Raw genomic sequence first — 15,919 nt, forward strand, 5'->3', positions numbered from 1 at the left:
GGATTTATGAATGTGGATTTGAGGAGAGTCGTAGATATTTGTGTGAGGTAGGATTTCAGTCTTCTCGATCGTCTCGATTTACATATTGCTTATTTTGACTTAATTTACTATTGATACGTATATGATGATGATTTACAAATTTATAACACACGACAGTTCACCTTTATCCATGTTTCTAATGTATTTCTAGAAAACCAAAAATTTTATTGTAACAAAGGTTTCTTTAAATAAAAATATACAAAGATCATAAACCAACATTAAATAAGTACTTTATTTCGGCTATATATAATGCTGTTTGGATACTTCGCTCCTCTACTACGGTACTCCTCGCTACTGCTCACATCATGCTTTATATTAGATCTAGATTTTTGCCGGGGTTTCCCGCATTGATTTTTATTTGTTTTGCTGTGTAAGTCCGGAAATTCATACATGAATCGGATTCTCGCAGATGTTTTTAGTACTGCAATGAATCTCAGCCGAGCAGCATTGATACACGACTTTGTTTATTAATAACTGCTGTGAGTGTAGCAAAAATACAAATTAGATAAAAATGAGTTTGATCTTTTATTTAGATACTTTATTTTTAGTTCAAGCATTAGAATGGAATCTTTTACATCACCGAGATGCTTTCTTATTGGGATGCTAGTTGCGATTAGCATTTTCGCCATTGGGTTCCATATTGTAACAGCGCAACAAGAAAAGTCAGGTATACTCGTGACTTTCTTTTTTAAACGTCCTTCAGAATATCAAGATTCCTACAGTATTTTCAAAAGCATTAACTGTTGAAAGTTCGGAAAGATTGTCACCATGCTCAGAATGGGGCTTTTCCTACCCCATTTTTACAAGCTTTTCTCAACAATGTCTGCACTTACATCCGATTGCACGAGTCACTTTTATTGATTACTTTCTGCACGATTGGTCCTTCTTTACGCATGAATTTATAATCGTAAGAGGTAAATTGCTTCAGATATAAAGTACCTATCGAATACCAAATATGTACTGCAGTATGCATGAGCATGTATAAAAACGGCGCTAATCATATAGATCTATATTTATTACAATCAAACGGCTTTAGGTAAGTGACTTAATAATGTGAATTAGCGTTCACTTTAAAAAAAATACAACAATTTATTAGGACACAGATGATATTAAAAGATATGGAGTTCGAAGCATAATGCAGAATATCATCATCCAGTGTAATAATTGCTTACTAATGCCGAAAGAAATTTTTTTTACATATTTCACCACAATAAATAACAATTTTTTTCAACAAATAATTGGTTTTATTTATTGCTTAACATATATTTTTTATTATACTTTGCTATGCAACTTTAATGCTAATACTTTTAATTATTTTGTTGTAAATATAATAATTATAAATAATATTGATTCTAATAAGCTTTTGTATATAACTTGGCGATCTCATAAATGTGTTGCGATTGATTCAATCGCAATTATATAAAGTAAATATAAATGTAAGTACGATATTTTCAGACAATGAGATCGATAATGACAACGAGAAAGGTGATAGCAATGGCAACTATTATAACAACTTGAAAATCGTAAAACGAGAAGAATGGGAAGCTTTGGAACCTAAGAAACCACCAAAAAAACTTCAAGTATTGCCAGCACCATTCGTAATAATCAGTCAAACTAACACACAGGCGTGTAGACTAAGAACAAAATGTGTTAAAAGCGTTCGCAATTTGCAAATCTCTGCTCTGACGTCAGCATTACAAGATGATATTTCGTTTAATTTTCTTGTTGGCGGCGACGGTCGAATTTACGAGGGTCGAGGCTGGGACGTCGAGGGTCAACATACTGTATCCCATACTAACAGAAGCATCAGGTTAGCCTTCATCGGGCAGTTTGAAACTGATGATCCAGCCGAGCCACAGGTTAGCGCAGCAATAAAACTCATAGAGTATGGTGTTAAAAATCGCAAGATAAGCGAGGATTACCACGTGAAAGCTTTAAAACAAGTAAATTATTTTAATGAAAATCCAGGCGATAACCTTTACAAGATCATCAAGAATTGGGAACATTGGGATCCCTCAAGCTTGGGTAACGAAAGCACCAATGTAACCGATTATTCAGATAAGAAATTTCGAGAAAACTCTATGTATGGATGGGATTGCAAACCGGTAGTTACGACCACGTTTCGAAGTGGTTCTCGATTAATGCAAGGGCCAAGAGTTTCATGCGTAATGCGAGAAATTAAACCTAACCAGAGTCATGTACCCAATTTTGTTCAACGTCCTAATTATTTTCCTAAGTACGGTAATTAGTAATAGGAAACAAATAGCATTAGTTTTATATAAATACGTCTAATATGTAGAATGACCTTTATAGTAATTGGATATTCATGCCGTACAGACCAATTGAATATGCATATTCAATTAATACAGAAGTTATTCATTGAAATCTTTAACAATAATGTGCAACCTTTTTAGAATTACTGTATTATTTGGTCGTAGTAGGTACGCATGGAACTATCTGTAATGTACATGATATTAATATATTAATAAAATTATTATTTTTTCGGAGAAAGATATTTATATTATTCAATGAATAATCATGCATCTATAAATCCAAGTTTGACTAAAAGCATTTACATTATTAAGATTAATGTGGACGTTATCAAACAGAGTAAATGATTTGGTTCAATGATGTTAGCTTTTAACGTAGCCTTGAAATCAATGAATGAATTAAATTATACAATTTTTTTTTACTTGTTCATTATCTTTCGTATTTTCTTATTAAGCTGCCTTTAATATATTTACAAGGAGCAAAGTCTACACCCTTCTGAGTTATGAATCTGTAGAAAACGAGTTATCAGCTGGAGAAATGTTGGTCGTGTTTAAGCGTTTTGTCGCAAAGCTAAATCAACTCATTCATCACAATTGTATGGCCAAATCTATAACCCGGCGAAGGTGTAGACTTTCCTTATTGGTCAAACAACGATGACAAAGGTGGTAAGAACTGCAAAAATGATATCAACTTGAAAATCGTAAAACGAGAAGAATGGGGAGCTTTGGAACCTAAGAAACGACCAAAAAAACTTCAAGTATTGCTCGCACCATTCGTAATAATCAGTCAAACTAACACAGGCGTGCAGACTCAGAATAAAATGTCATCAAAATATCAAAATGATATTCCCTTTAATTTTCTTGTTGGTGCCGATGGTCGGATCTATGAGGGTCGAGGGTGAACCTACTGTAGTATCTTTTACCAGCAGGAGTATCAGGTTAGCCTTTATCGGTCAGTTCGAAATCGATGATCCAGTCGAGCCACAGGTTAGTGTAGCAATAAAATCAATAGAGTATGGCGTTAAAAACCTCAAGATCAAAGAAGACTATCGCGTGAAAGCTTTGAAACAAGTAATTAATCTCATTGAAAATCCAGCCGATCACCTTTACAAGATCATCAAGAATTGGGAACATTGGGTTCCCTATCTTACAATGTATAAGTACTTAAGAATTAAGGCACAATGACAAATATTTGGTATGGAAAGTTTTGTGATTATGTTACTATTATACATATAATATATAAAATATTTTTTAGAAAAACTATAAAAATTATTTAATCCATCATGCGTGCTTCTTACTTATATAATGCAATAAAATTAGTAAAATTTATTAATTTAAAAATAGCTTAACCAAAGAAAAATTGATCCTATTTTTTGCACGCGCACATATATCTCCGAGTATGCAGTTAGATAAAAAGCCGGCGAGGGATCCCCCCCCCCCCCCCCCAAGCGTGTTACGAAATCTATATATCACTGAGGAAATACTCGTTAGCGTCAGTCGCTTTTGAATCTTGACTACACGTACGTGGCTGGGTTTTCAAGTAATATATATATATATATCGATAATTTTCAATAATACGTTCAAAGAGGAGTGACGTGCGCTATATTTTAAATATTAGGTTTTTTAAACCGTTGCTTGGTTCAGGGATTTACATAATAAATTTTGAAATTTCAGTAGATAAAATATCTACGATTAACGTTGACTAATTGGATTTAATTTTTAAAAGTTAACTGTGTGATAATAAGTCTATCACTGGAGCAATAGGAAAAGAAAGCCCGACGATTTGAAATATTCGCATTTTACCCTTGACCAAAAATGGCGAAAAACTTAATTTTCCTATAATTTTCAGAAAGTAATCAATCATGGCGCTTAGGCATTTACTGTTCGTAGTCACCGTTTTCTACTTTGCGTTTGCCATTGTAACAGCTGAGGAAAATAAAGGTACGTCATACTTTGAAATACATGCAGAGGTCAAAATATTTAATAATGTTTTACGAAAAATCCGATAAAATTAATAATTATTCAATGTATGAGAAAAATTTTAAAATTCACTTAAAATAACGAAGCTTTAGGAGAGTAATGACATGCGAATAAAAAGTAATATTCATATCAAACTCCGAAGCTACTAAATCATATCTCTCATGCTAAAAATAGAAAGGTCACTTGTTCGCAACCATTCAATTTAAAATTCAGTTTGATGTTCAAAGCAACGACATCATACAAACAAACATTAAACCAACTTTAATGAAGGTCACCTTTCACGATAACGACTCTTGAAAAATTCGATTTTCAGAAAACAACCAACCAAATATTGTGCCACGTTCGGAATGGGGTGCCTACAAGCCCAGGAGTCCCAACAACAAGCTCCAGACCCTACCGCCTAACTACGTAATAATCAGTCACACTGCCTCTACGGTATGCTTAACCAAAGACAAGTGCATCAAACACGTCCGCAATATCCAAGATCTCCACGTAAAGCAACTCGGTTGGAACGACATAGGCTACAACTTCTTGGTAGGCGGTGACGGTAACGTCTACGAGGGTAGGGGCTGGGACGCCGAGGGAGCCCACACCAAGGGCTACAACGCCAAGAGCATCGGTATCGCCTTCATCGGGGAGTTCACAGGCAAGACGCCGACTCAGGCGCAGGTCGACGCTGCCAAGCAACTTCTGGAGTTGGGACTCGCCGAGAAAAAACTCGCGGCTAACTACAAGCTGTTGGGACAAAACCAGGTCAAGGCTACCCAGAGTCCTGGTACCAAGGTTTACGAGATCATCAAGACCTGGGACCACTGGGCGGAAAGTCCTTGAGTAGGATGGTTATGAGGGAACTTCGGCGTCGTGATCTTTGTAGAATTGAGATATGTTATAAAGAGCGCTTCTTGTGAGAGTTTATTTTTTAATCAATATTGTGATTTTTGTTTATAATAAAATGTTTGCTGATTATATGAAAAGAATCCTATATTTAATATTATTATGCAATACCGCCTAACGATGCTTAATTTAATCAACGAAATGAATCATAGACAGCAATCGAAGTTATTATCAGATAAATAAAAGATCGGAGACGGTACAATATTCCGTTCAATGCTCGTATTTCGATAATCATATTATGATATATAAGTAAGCTCTTTACAATTATTTAAAAGTGATAAAGAACTAAAATCAATAATCTTTAGTTCAATCTCAATTTCGTGATCTATACGTTGAAAGAACGTAGGTATATATGAAAAATAGCAGCTATCGATATTCATAGATATGTAATCTGCTCGGCCGTCTTTCATTAAAGCAATTATCTTACTATATTCAATACACTGCTTATAATACTTATAGACTTCTGCCGGGGTTCCCCTCACTGATGTTAATATGTTTCATTAGGTAAGTCGGGGGATTTATATATGAGTCACATTCTTGTAGAAGTCTTCAGTACTGCAACAGATCTCAGCAGAGTAGCATTGGTACGTGAATTTCTCCATTAATAACTGTTGTAAGTGTGGTAAAAGTACAAATTTTATAAAAAAACAAACAAAATAAGTTGAATGCTTCATTTAAAAATACTTAATTTTTTAATTCAGGCATGAACATGGAATCTTTTACATCGTCGAGATTTTTTCTTGTTGGCCTGCTAGTTGCGGTTAGCATCTTTGCCATTGGCTTTAATATTGTAACAGCGCAGCAGGAAAAATCAGGTACTTTTAAAACTTACTTTGTGACACGATTTGTGAAATGAAAACTTAAAAAATTGCTTGAGCAGAGTAATTAGAGTCGTTACCAATGTAAGAATGTAGATGTTCTTTTCTTATTTTAGTAGCTACTTCAACTCGTATGCCGATTGCGTGTATAACTTGAAATTTTGTTTTCCAGAATCGAACAAACTAAAGTTTGTTACTCGAGCTGAGTGGGGCGCCCAGTCACCTGTCAAACCACCCAACGCCCTGGTTGTTTCTCCAGCTCCGTACGTCATTATCAGCCACACGGCCTCGAATTTCTGCTACAAGATTTCACAGTGTGTCCTTAATGTCCGAGTCATGCAGACCTTCCACATAGAGTCCAAGGGTTGGGATGACATTGGCTACAGCTTCATAGTGGGCGGCGATGGCAACATTTATGAAGGTCGCGGTTGGGATGTCCAGGGTGCTCACACTTTCAATTACAACGACAAAAGCATCGGCATATCGTTTATTGGTACCTTTAACCAAGCTCGGCCGACTGACGCCCAGCTTGAAGCTGTCCAAAAACTGATTCAATACGGAGTGGAATCTGGCAAACTTAGCAGCGATTACAAACTGCTGGGTCACAGGCAATGCGTCAAAACTGACAGCCCTGGTGAGGTTCTCTACAATATCATCAAGACCTGGGATCACTGGTCTCAAACGCCTTGAGGAAGATCTTATTTTATGACTGATATTGTTATGGCTTAGTTGTTGAATATGTATTCATAGAGATGTAAGTTTTTGTAATCGATGATATAATTTAAATACAGTGTACGTAGCATGTCTATTTAAAGAGTTAAAATTTCGATTTCGTCAACTATAAGGATATCACCCAAACGACTAACGCATCGCTTACCGGCGACACTACAGTCGTATACCTATGTAACCATCATCAATCACATTGCAAATTTAAGTAGCGAGTTCAAGAGCGGGCTTCCCCTGTCTGATGCACGGCGAAACTGGTGTCAGTAGCTAAGGAGCATCCGTGCGTGCGCATAAGCTGGAGCTTGTAAAAATTGCGTAAATTCTTTACAACCTAATTTTTGTACGATGTGCATTCATTTTAATGCTTAATATTTAAGAGTAGTCTCAAATCAGTCAGCTCTTGTGAAAATGGAAATCCCGCCGTTACTGCGCTTCTTCTTTGTCATTGGACTTTTGTTAGGTGTTGTTTTGACTGCGCCTGATGAGCGTGAGCCAGTAGTAGGTAAGTGATGTGACATGTATCCTTTGCCTTAAACAAAGAAAAAAGACTTTTTATGAAGAATTGCATGATTCCTTACACATGCATCTTTTTTCTTTTTTTTTCTTCGTGCTGAATTCCTATTTCTCGACAGAGACATTGCTAAACAAAAGTTAATCAAAATACACCTACAATACCTCTCTATCACTTTTCAAAAAATCCAACAAGACAAAAAGACAAACAATTCCAGCCGGCAATGACTTCTCGAAGAAGCTCGAGACAGTCCGCATAATCAGCCGGTCTCAGTGGGGTGCCCAGCCGGCCACCGACAAACCGCGTCATCTGAAAGTCCAGCCAGCACCTCTGGCGATCATAAGCCACACCGGCACCCAGTCCTGCTACAACGAGGCCAAGTGCATACTCAGCGTCCGCGTCATTCAGACGTTCCACATCGAGGCCAAGGGCTGGGTCGACGTCGGCTACAATTTCCTCATTGGCGGTGATGGTAATGTCTACGAGGGCCGAGGCTGGGACATGGCCGGTGCTCACACCCACAACTACAACAACCGCAGCATCGGCATCGCCTTCGTTGGCGATTTCAGCTATAAGAGTCCGATCAAAGAGCAGATAGCTACCGCCGTCAAATTGCTCGAACTCGGGGTCAAGAACGGAAAGCTGGCCAAGGATTACAAGCTCATTGGCCAGAGACAGGTTGCGCATACCCAGAGTCCTGGGGACAAGCTTTACAACGTCATCAGGACCTGGGAGCACTGGACCAATGATCCGTGAGAAGTTCCTCCGAGAGTAGTTGCGTTAGTGTATATTAGGCTAGTCGTTTAATCGTGCTGTTTTTGCTTCCTCCACGCGCGTCGCCCCTTATCTTTGCTCCTTTGTATTATGTGATTTTGATATTGTGATAGCAATTTGACGCCAATAATGTATTGCACTTCTCGTGTTCTAGTCAACGTATTTACTTTATTCGTCCAAAGCCAAATTCTCTTACAAGTGCGGCTTGCAGCTGTAATTATAATTTTATTGGGGAGGCAAATCGAGTCAGCGGTAGATTTTTTATTAGTTTCTATAAAGTAGAAAGTATTGTTCTCGAGTCGAACGAATGACAAATAAATAATATCGATTGCAGTAATAGCATTGCATTCATTTATTGCGCCATTATTATATATATACGCAGCAGACAACCTCGCAAACGCGTTCAATCTAGTGCAAAATCATCAGGGAAGTCCGACGATTGCTCCGACGATTGGCCGGTATATCACAGTTAAGTCGATTTTCGCAGACTGGATCAAACCGCAAAAGATGAAGCTCACAAAATGGAAACACCAGGTAAGGGGTCACATTTGGCCATTATGCGAAACTCTTTTCCTACACTTTTCTTTTATCTATATCCTCGCCCCTGGATCTATAGACATGCGATTCGCATGATATCGCGGTCTAACTGGCTAATCACGTCACGTCTGGATTGACCCTAAGCTGTGGCGAGGATTATAGCGTCGCTGAAGAGGAAGAGGAACCAGTGTCAATTCTATTGGGTGGGCAAATGCGAGAGTTTATTTATAAACTCCTGCGGTCTGTTAAATTAATCTAGCGTGGCTATGTACTGTCTTGACTTATTATTGACTATTTATACTACTATGTTTTTGATTAGATTTAATTTTTCTGAATTTCGATTATTCAATCGCATGTTGTTTGAAATCGAAGGGTTTTTTTTGTACTTTTTTATTATTTTCACAAAACATTTTGCTTAATTAATTTTCCTACAGTAGAGTGATCGATAAGCAAATGATTGTGTACATCGAAATTTAACAAAGAGATGTGGATTCTTACTTGCGATGCATTACTAACTTGAATGAGCACATGAAATACGTTGGGGTACTAATATAAGTCTCTCTCGCAGTATCTGACAATAAAACAGCAATCAAGCGATTAAAAAATTTGCTATCTTTTTTTATTATGTCAAGTGTAAATGTGTCAAAAATTTTGTTCATATAGAAAATTATCATAAAAATAAGTTATTGCGACGCAAGCATGGTAAAATTATAGTATCTTATTAACGAGCAAGTTAAACAATATCTTGTATAATATAATACAACAAAAATTATTTGCTGCATCGTGTAAATTCGCAAGATTTAAAGATTTTGAAACTTAATTGTATAGTTCTTTCCTTAATTTTCCCTCCAAAGCCACGTGACAACGTTGAAGTCTTTTCCGCAGTAAATCGTCAGATAACGCTTGCTTTGACTTTCAAGACGGTGAGCTCTCGCGGTATGTCGGTTTGTCAGTCAAGGCTTGTACATTGCGGTGCGGGTATTATCCGTTTTATCTATAAAGTAAAATATTTGAATTCTACATCCACATCAACACAGCTACGATGTTTTTCACGGAGAAAGGTGTGACGTGGTACTTTTATTTTTTTATTAAATTTTCAATTCTTGCCTCGTTAACTTAAAAATCATATTTGACAGGTGCAGCTGCCATGCCTTTATGGGAAAAAATCGTAGTTCTGTTTGTTATCACCATCAGTGTCACCAGCCTCTACGCCGTGATTTACACATATTTGGGGCATCATCAGGCGGATAATTCCACGGGTATGTCGGCCGTTTTATTACGAATCTACTATATTACTCCAAAACTTATACAACAAAAAACCATACAAGCCCAGACTATAAGCTAATGATTATTATTTCACTGATTTTTAAACTTGCTGTTTTATATTAATCAATATTGTTGTTGTCATCAAAACCAGACGTCGATATTAAATAAATACATATAAATAGAGATAATCGCGCGTAAAAAAGTACATTCTGATCGAGTTGGTAAATATGAACTGCCTGGTATCTAATAGCGACAATGTCGACATGGATATATTAAGAAAAAAATTCCTAAGCATAGTTCCGCGTTAGATTAGAGTAAGTCGCCATGATTGCAGTAATAACCTATGGAAATTTTACAAATACAATATATTCTGAGCAGTGTCAAGAATCGAGTGGGGAGCTCAACCGCCGATGTGGACACCTACACCTTTGCCTACCCAACCAACCCCCTACGTGATCATCAGCCACACAGCCACCGACTTCTGCAATACCAGAGCCAAATGCATCCGAATTGTTCGTGTTGCTCAATCCATACATATTGAATCCAACGGTTGGAACGACATAGCCTACAACTTTCTCGTCGGCGGCGATGGCAACATCTACGAGGGTCGCGGTTGGGACATTCAAGGAGCTCACACCTACTTTTACAATCACAAGAGCATTGGTATCTCTTTTATCGGGACCTTCACGAATGCAAAACCCACAGCTGCTCAACTTTATGCGGCTCATAAGCTTCTCCGTCACGGCTTGCAAACTGGAAAGTTGACCGAGGATTACAAATTGCTGGGGCACAGACAGTGCAGCACAACTGAGAGTCCTGGAGAGCAGCTGTACAAGATCATCCAAACTTGGAAACACTGGTCACCCACACCTTGAGAAGAGATGACAGCGGCGGGAACCGAGCAGTGTTGAAAACACGTGTTCTATGACTTATTGGTAACTACCGGAATCACTGCACATTTGCATTACTACTCATCGCTGGTAAATTTTATCGGACATGGTCAATTACGACCCCTTCAATCAATGTTGGAGAAAATGAATGGAATAAATTTCGATGAGGACTTTGCAAAATATTGTTGATGATTTTGCTTTATTGTGATAACTGAACGTAAGATTTCAAATCTGGTGAAAAGTGAGTTGCCAAAGAGAGATCCTTACAAAAATAATTGAATGACCTTGCTGTTCAAGAATGAGTACTCGGATTATCGAGAAAACTTGATTGTTTGTGAAACTTCCAATTCGCATGAATTCTTGATGACGCTTAGTGGGTATTTTACGACGAACAATTATTTCGTGTAATATTTAGATACTTAAGACTGAATTTTGACATTTATACATATCGCAGTTATTGTTATAGGTTATTTTCTTTTTACGATGATAGTGCAATCCTTCGGGAAAAATAAGTTTTACGACATTGATTCAAATAGCATTAAGGCTCGAGAATAATAAATGGCAAAATAAATCAAACATAACAAAAATTATTTTTTCAATAGACTCCGATTTTGGAAGTAGTACAAAATTCCTTGAACTGGAAAATTATGAAATATTGCTGACAAACAACATTATAATGGTGTGTAGAAAAATTGATATTATCGTTGTTTCAGCTGCCACACCTCTGATCAGATAAGATAGACGTTGTATGGAAAAATCTTACATTGGTGAAACGTAATTTTTCTTTTTTTAAACACGTGCCGTTTACCCGTTTTGATCCTTGATTTTTAGTGTGTTCTTTCGCATCATTAAACTACAGTTGCTGCATTTTACTAACGATAAAACTATTAATTACAATTAATCATACTGATGTAGTATTTTGAAAATTATAAAGTTGATGAATGAAAGTCATAGTTAAATATATCGTCATGCAACGTTATAAAGTTTATTTCAAAAGTGTGATTATTGCAATACATATAGATATACAATGATATCACAAGTTTCAAGCACCACGATAAATTATTATCTAGAACTCTTGATCTTTACGGGGATTCACTTTTCTGACTAATATTTATATGCATATTGTTACTCGTAAATTTAGTGTTTGCATATTAATTTTAATATTGTTATCGCTATTAAAAAAGACTATAAAATATTGTTCTGAAGAATGTGATGTATAATATTTTCTATTTTATATAAAATATTGTCTACTGAAAACTGGAATTCATTTTTCAGGCGAGTTTAAATTTATATTGGTGTGTGCATTTTTATAGAAAGGATTTAAAGTTTGGGTTGGATAACGCCTTCGCGGTTACGACGGGGAACAGACCTATTTTGGAAAGTCCAATATTGCATTTATGATGTTTATACTTACGAGTGAATCACGGTAAAATCTCTCTATAGTGCCCTAATGTATAATTAATTAATATCGTGTACGGTTGTTTTATTAATTTACCATATCGCGAAATAAAATTCTCGGTAATTAGCATAAACCAAAGTGTACTTATAATTGTATTGTTGTTATAGCATAAAAGTGAAGTTCAAAAAGGTTATATTTTGGAAACTATAATCACAAAAGTATTTTGAAAAATATGAATTCACAAGATTTCGAGTTTATTAAAAAGTTAAACAGCGGTTCATTCGGGTAAGCTTTAAACTTTACTTCTTATTGTACGAGGGGATTATTTATTGGATTAAAATTATTTGTCTAGATGATGCAATAAAAAACTATGTATATTTTGAGATTGCTCACGTAAAGTATAGTACCACCTTGAAAGTGTCTGAAAACCGGTATACACCGGTCAGATACGCTTGATGTCTTATCTGATCGATAAAATCTGAAGGCGGGAAAAATAAAAAAATTGAAAATTTAGATTTACCGCAGTTTGCAAAATGCGTTCACGGAAAAAAAATTGGCAGCACTAAAAAGGCCTTCATAAAATCATTTTTGGTTAATTTTATCAAATATTTTGTTACCTTCGCCGATCTTTTCTCCGTCTATTGCGCAGATTATATCACCTAGTTATAACGTTTATCGTCTAACATGGTTAATATTAATGTTTAATATGCGATGTACATTTTTAATCAAGTTCCATATACTTGGTACGAATAAAAGAAGATGACACAGAGTTTGTCGTTAAAAAGCAACGGAGAAATTACTTTGATTTCGCTGAAAACGAAGAAGCTACAATGAGCAAACTGAGCCACCCAAACGTAATTGCGTTTTATGGGAGTTGGGTGGACGAAGAGAAGCATTACATCTTGACGGAAAACATATCAGGCGGTACTCTGTACGACTTGATAAATGAAGCTTATGAAGAGGGACGGGTGCCTATGGAAGAACAAGTATACATATATGTTTTAAATAAATACTTTAATTTCAAATAAAGCATGCGTCTTACATAAATCCAATTTTATTTAGGAAGCGTTACATTTTTTTGCTCAACTGCTCTTGGGCCTTGCTCACGTGCACGACCGTAAGATCATGCATCGAGATTTGAAGACAGAAAATATATTGTTCACCGAACCGCTTAGAAGAGTTAAGATAATCGATTTTGGTTTAGCTAGAGATACTACTTCGTGAGTGCCCGCGTGTAACTTAAGAATAGCATTTTTAAATTGAAGTTTATGCCAAGAAATAATTGTAGGGAAATGGACGTAACAATGGTAAATCCAAACAATTACACTGCACTGGAAAATAAGTCGGAGGAAGAACCTCACACATTCAAAAGTGACGTCTGGAGTATCGGAGTGATGTTATACGAGGTTGCGACGGGCCTCGAGCCTAATGATATCGCGGTACGGAATCTCACTATCGTATATTAATTATTCTACAGGGCACGAGTTTAAAAAAATGAATTTATTGCAGGATGACTTGGAAGAAAAACTCGCAGATCTACCATCACCCATAAAAACCATCTGCACAAGGACGCTGGAATTCGATCCGGATAAAAGGCCGGACTGTAACGAAGTGCTGCACTATTCCGAATTGAAGGATCCGCTGTGCAAGTATTTCGATAGCCTGGAGACAACGGACAGGGATATCGTTTACGAGCAAATAAGCGATATCGTCGTTGATATTAACGAGATAGATGATTGAAGCAATAAATTTAAATCTATTATTCATTACACGTCAGCGATTTTTTCGTAAAGTCCCTTTCGATAATTTTCCGAGGCAATACCTGTAATAGATCCACAATGCCGTTTTTTATATACCTGCAGTATCGGTTGCAATGCGATTGTAGAAAAGTAAAGTGATTACTATACGAATAGTATTAGGTATACGGATCAGATTTGCCACGAAGACTAGCACGTGAAAAAAACCAATTGTTTTGGAAGAAAACAAATGGTTATATTATTTTATGAGATTTAATATTATTTTTGTTTTCCAATAAAAAGTTTTTGATAAAAAATTTGTCAAGGTCCCCGTTCAAGGCGCCATCCGCAAATAGCTTCGTATTTGAACGAAGCAACAATGTCCCCTAATCGTTAAACAATCCCCCCACATGCACACATGTATTCCTCCCGGCGCATATACACACCCCTATACGGCGGCGCAAACATTTGAAGTTGACGTAGCCAGTTCTCGGACGACGATTGGCCGAATCGATCTCCTGCCGCTCGGCGAATAACGCGCGACCAAATCATCCCGCTCGCGCGAATGTAGCCTTTTTCGCCCTATACTGGTTGAATACGAATAGGAAGCCGCTCACTTTGCCGCCGAGTATAAACCGACAGTCTTTCGTGGACTATTAACGCTGGAGTATCGCGTGGACTTTTGATTGCTCGTATATACACGTTGCGCGGTAAAAGGTGCTGTTTGGCGGGAGTTTTGAATTTCGGACTACGTTGAGATTTGTGGGTTTTTTGTTGGAAGAATTGAATAATAGACTTTGGTGTAGGTGTGTGTGTGTGTGTGTGCGAAAGTGCGGTTCGAAACATTATTCAAAAGTTCGACGCATTAAAGTAAGACAGTTGGATTTCTAATAATTACAAACAGGTATATATCGTGTTTCAGGTAAAAGTAAATTTGCTAGGTTACTGTGATATTGTATTTACCTACATAATACATCCGATTGTCAATACCACAAGCTAAGTAGTGACACCCACTCGTTATAAAGTCCTCATTGTAAAACTCCCAATCCTCAATGCCACAGTAACCCCCGCAGACACCACAAAAGTCCATAAACCGTCTCCGCCTACTGCAATCCCGCATACACCGACTTACCAAAAGCAATAAACACTGGCGGACTTTTGGACATCTAAAAACTTATTTTTCTTGAATTTCTAAGAGACATTAAAAAGATGCCTTTTAGTTAGCTCAATGAAATTTGGAATATCTTATTACCCATCTTTCGGAAGACTACTTTAAGATTTTCCAAAAGTTTTCAAATTTATAGCTTTTAGATAATATAAAAGTGTCAACGAGCTTTTTAGATATCTTATAAATTACCTTTTTAAAGATTACTTTGAGAATTTCTTAAAGTTATCAACTCGACGTCTTTTTTAAAGATACGTATTACTGCACTAAAATAGTATTCATTAAAGATCACTTTTAGAATACTTTTTGACATTTCGCTTAAGACCTCTTATGTAGGAAAAAATTTCAGAAATATCATAGTTTTCTAAACGTTGTCTAGTTGACTTCTTTTTTCTACCATGTTTCCTGCCTTAGAGCGCCTAAACAAGATGACTGCAAGTCTCACGAAAAGCTGTCAAAAAGCTGTATGCTAATATAAAATTAAAATTTGTATACGAAATCTCTTCTGAAAGTGTAAAAAAAGTGTGCAGAAAGATATGTCCGGGTGAAAAAAGTGACTATTGTAGACTACTGCCGCCAGGTGGTGTCCAGTCTTTTTCACTCGCAAGCGGTAAGAATCTATATGGTAGTTAGTATATAAGACCGTACAAGTTATAATTTATTATAAAATACGTGTGCATGATAAGTATAGGCGTACGCGTTTAAGATTCGGCATTGCGAATGCGTAAAATTATAAAGTGCATGTAAATTAAATAAATAATCCAGTAAATAACAAGTTTTCTAAAAGCGCCCTTAAACTTAACGTTCTCTATAGGTAAACAGATGCTTACAAGAAATTCTGAAAGGAATCGTTTAAGAAGGCTTATTATAGGTTGCGGAGTGTCCAGCCGAAAGATTATCTTTATGCAGTCGCA

The 15,919-nt window shown here is 36.6% G+C and overlaps 6 protein-coding genes across 8 annotated transcripts; all 6 read left to right on the forward strand.

Moving 5' to 3' along the window:
* The first annotated feature begins 458 nt into the window (after window positions 1-458).
* Window positions 459-2,550, forward strand: LOC100119675 (peptidoglycan-recognition protein). Its single transcript, NM_001170964.1, has 3 exons — window positions 459-518; window positions 588-706; window positions 1,495-2,550. The coding sequence occupies exons 2-3, from the start codon at window positions 601-603 to the stop codon at window positions 2,286-2,288; spliced, it is 900 nt and encodes a 299-aa protein (NP_001164435.1). The 5' UTR covers window positions 459-518; window positions 588-600; the 3' UTR covers window positions 2,289-2,550.
* Window positions 2,551-3,804: 1,254 nt separating this feature from the next.
* Window positions 3,805-5,266, forward strand: LOC100117452 (peptidoglycan-recognition protein S2-like protein). The gene is made up of 3 exons (NM_001170965.1): window positions 3,805-3,849; window positions 4,159-4,250; window positions 4,603-5,266. Exons 2-3 carry the CDS (start codon window positions 4,172-4,174, stop codon window positions 5,118-5,120), a joined length of 597 nt encoding a protein of 198 aa, NP_001164436.1. The 5' UTR covers window positions 3,805-3,849; window positions 4,159-4,171; the 3' UTR covers window positions 5,121-5,266.
* A 52-nt stretch (window positions 5,267-5,318) lies between these two features.
* Window positions 5,319-6,809, forward strand: LOC100119736 (peptidoglycan-recognition protein S2-like protein). 2 transcript variants are annotated; one of them, NM_001170968.1, is made up of 3 exons: window positions 5,319-5,796; window positions 5,885-5,998; window positions 6,174-6,807. In NM_001170968.1, the coding sequence occupies exons 2-3, from the start codon at window positions 5,887-5,889 to the stop codon at window positions 6,689-6,691; spliced, it is 630 nt and encodes a 209-aa protein (NP_001164439.1). In that variant the 5' UTR covers window positions 5,319-5,796; window positions 5,885-5,886; the 3' UTR covers window positions 6,692-6,807. The 2 variants fall into 2 exon arrangements, with proteins under 2 accessions (NP_001164439.1, XP_016840141.1); XM_016984652.3 differs by having other exon boundaries at window positions 5,605-5,767; window positions 6,174-6,809.
* Window positions 6,810-6,957: 148 nt separating this feature from the next.
* LOC100119764 (peptidoglycan-recognition protein SC2-like) lies at window positions 6,958-8,349 on the forward strand. Its single transcript, XM_001603438.5, has 2 exons — window positions 6,958-7,229; window positions 7,456-8,349. Exons 1-2 carry the CDS (start codon window positions 7,136-7,138, stop codon window positions 7,992-7,994), a joined length of 633 nt encoding a protein of 210 aa, XP_001603488.1. The 5' UTR covers window positions 6,958-7,135; the 3' UTR covers window positions 7,995-8,349.
* Window positions 8,146-11,283, forward strand: LOC100119797 (peptidoglycan recognition protein). 2 transcript variants are annotated; one of them, XM_016984804.3, is made up of 3 exons: window positions 8,146-8,546; window positions 9,686-9,808; window positions 10,194-11,283. In XM_016984804.3, exons 1-3 carry the CDS (start codon window positions 8,534-8,536, stop codon window positions 10,688-10,690), a joined length of 633 nt encoding a protein of 210 aa, XP_016840293.1. In that variant the 5' UTR covers window positions 8,146-8,533; the 3' UTR covers window positions 10,691-11,283. The 2 variants fall into 2 exon arrangements, with proteins under 2 accessions (XP_016840293.1, NP_001164440.1); NM_001170969.1 differs by lacking the exon at window positions 8,146-8,546 and adding an exon at window positions 9,460-9,610.
* A 1,790-nt stretch (window positions 11,284-13,073) lies between these two features.
* Window positions 13,074-13,875, forward strand: LOC100678578 (MAP kinase kinase mkk-4). Its single transcript, XM_032599209.1, has 5 exons — window positions 13,074-13,090; window positions 13,167-13,221; window positions 13,313-13,324; window positions 13,393-13,543; window positions 13,614-13,875. The coding sequence occupies exons 4-5, from the start codon at window positions 13,397-13,399 to the stop codon at window positions 13,842-13,844; spliced, it is 378 nt and encodes a 125-aa protein (XP_032455100.1). The 5' UTR covers window positions 13,074-13,090; window positions 13,167-13,221; window positions 13,313-13,324; window positions 13,393-13,396; the 3' UTR covers window positions 13,845-13,875.
* Window positions 13,876-15,919: the final 2,044 nt, after the last annotated feature.

This window comes from Nasonia vitripennis, chromosome 1, assembly GCF_009193385.2.
Source record: "Nasonia vitripennis strain AsymCx chromosome 1, Nvit_psr_1.1, whole genome shotgun sequence".
Taxonomy (NCBI): Eukaryota; Metazoa; Arthropoda; class Insecta; order Hymenoptera; family Pteromalidae; genus Nasonia; species Nasonia vitripennis.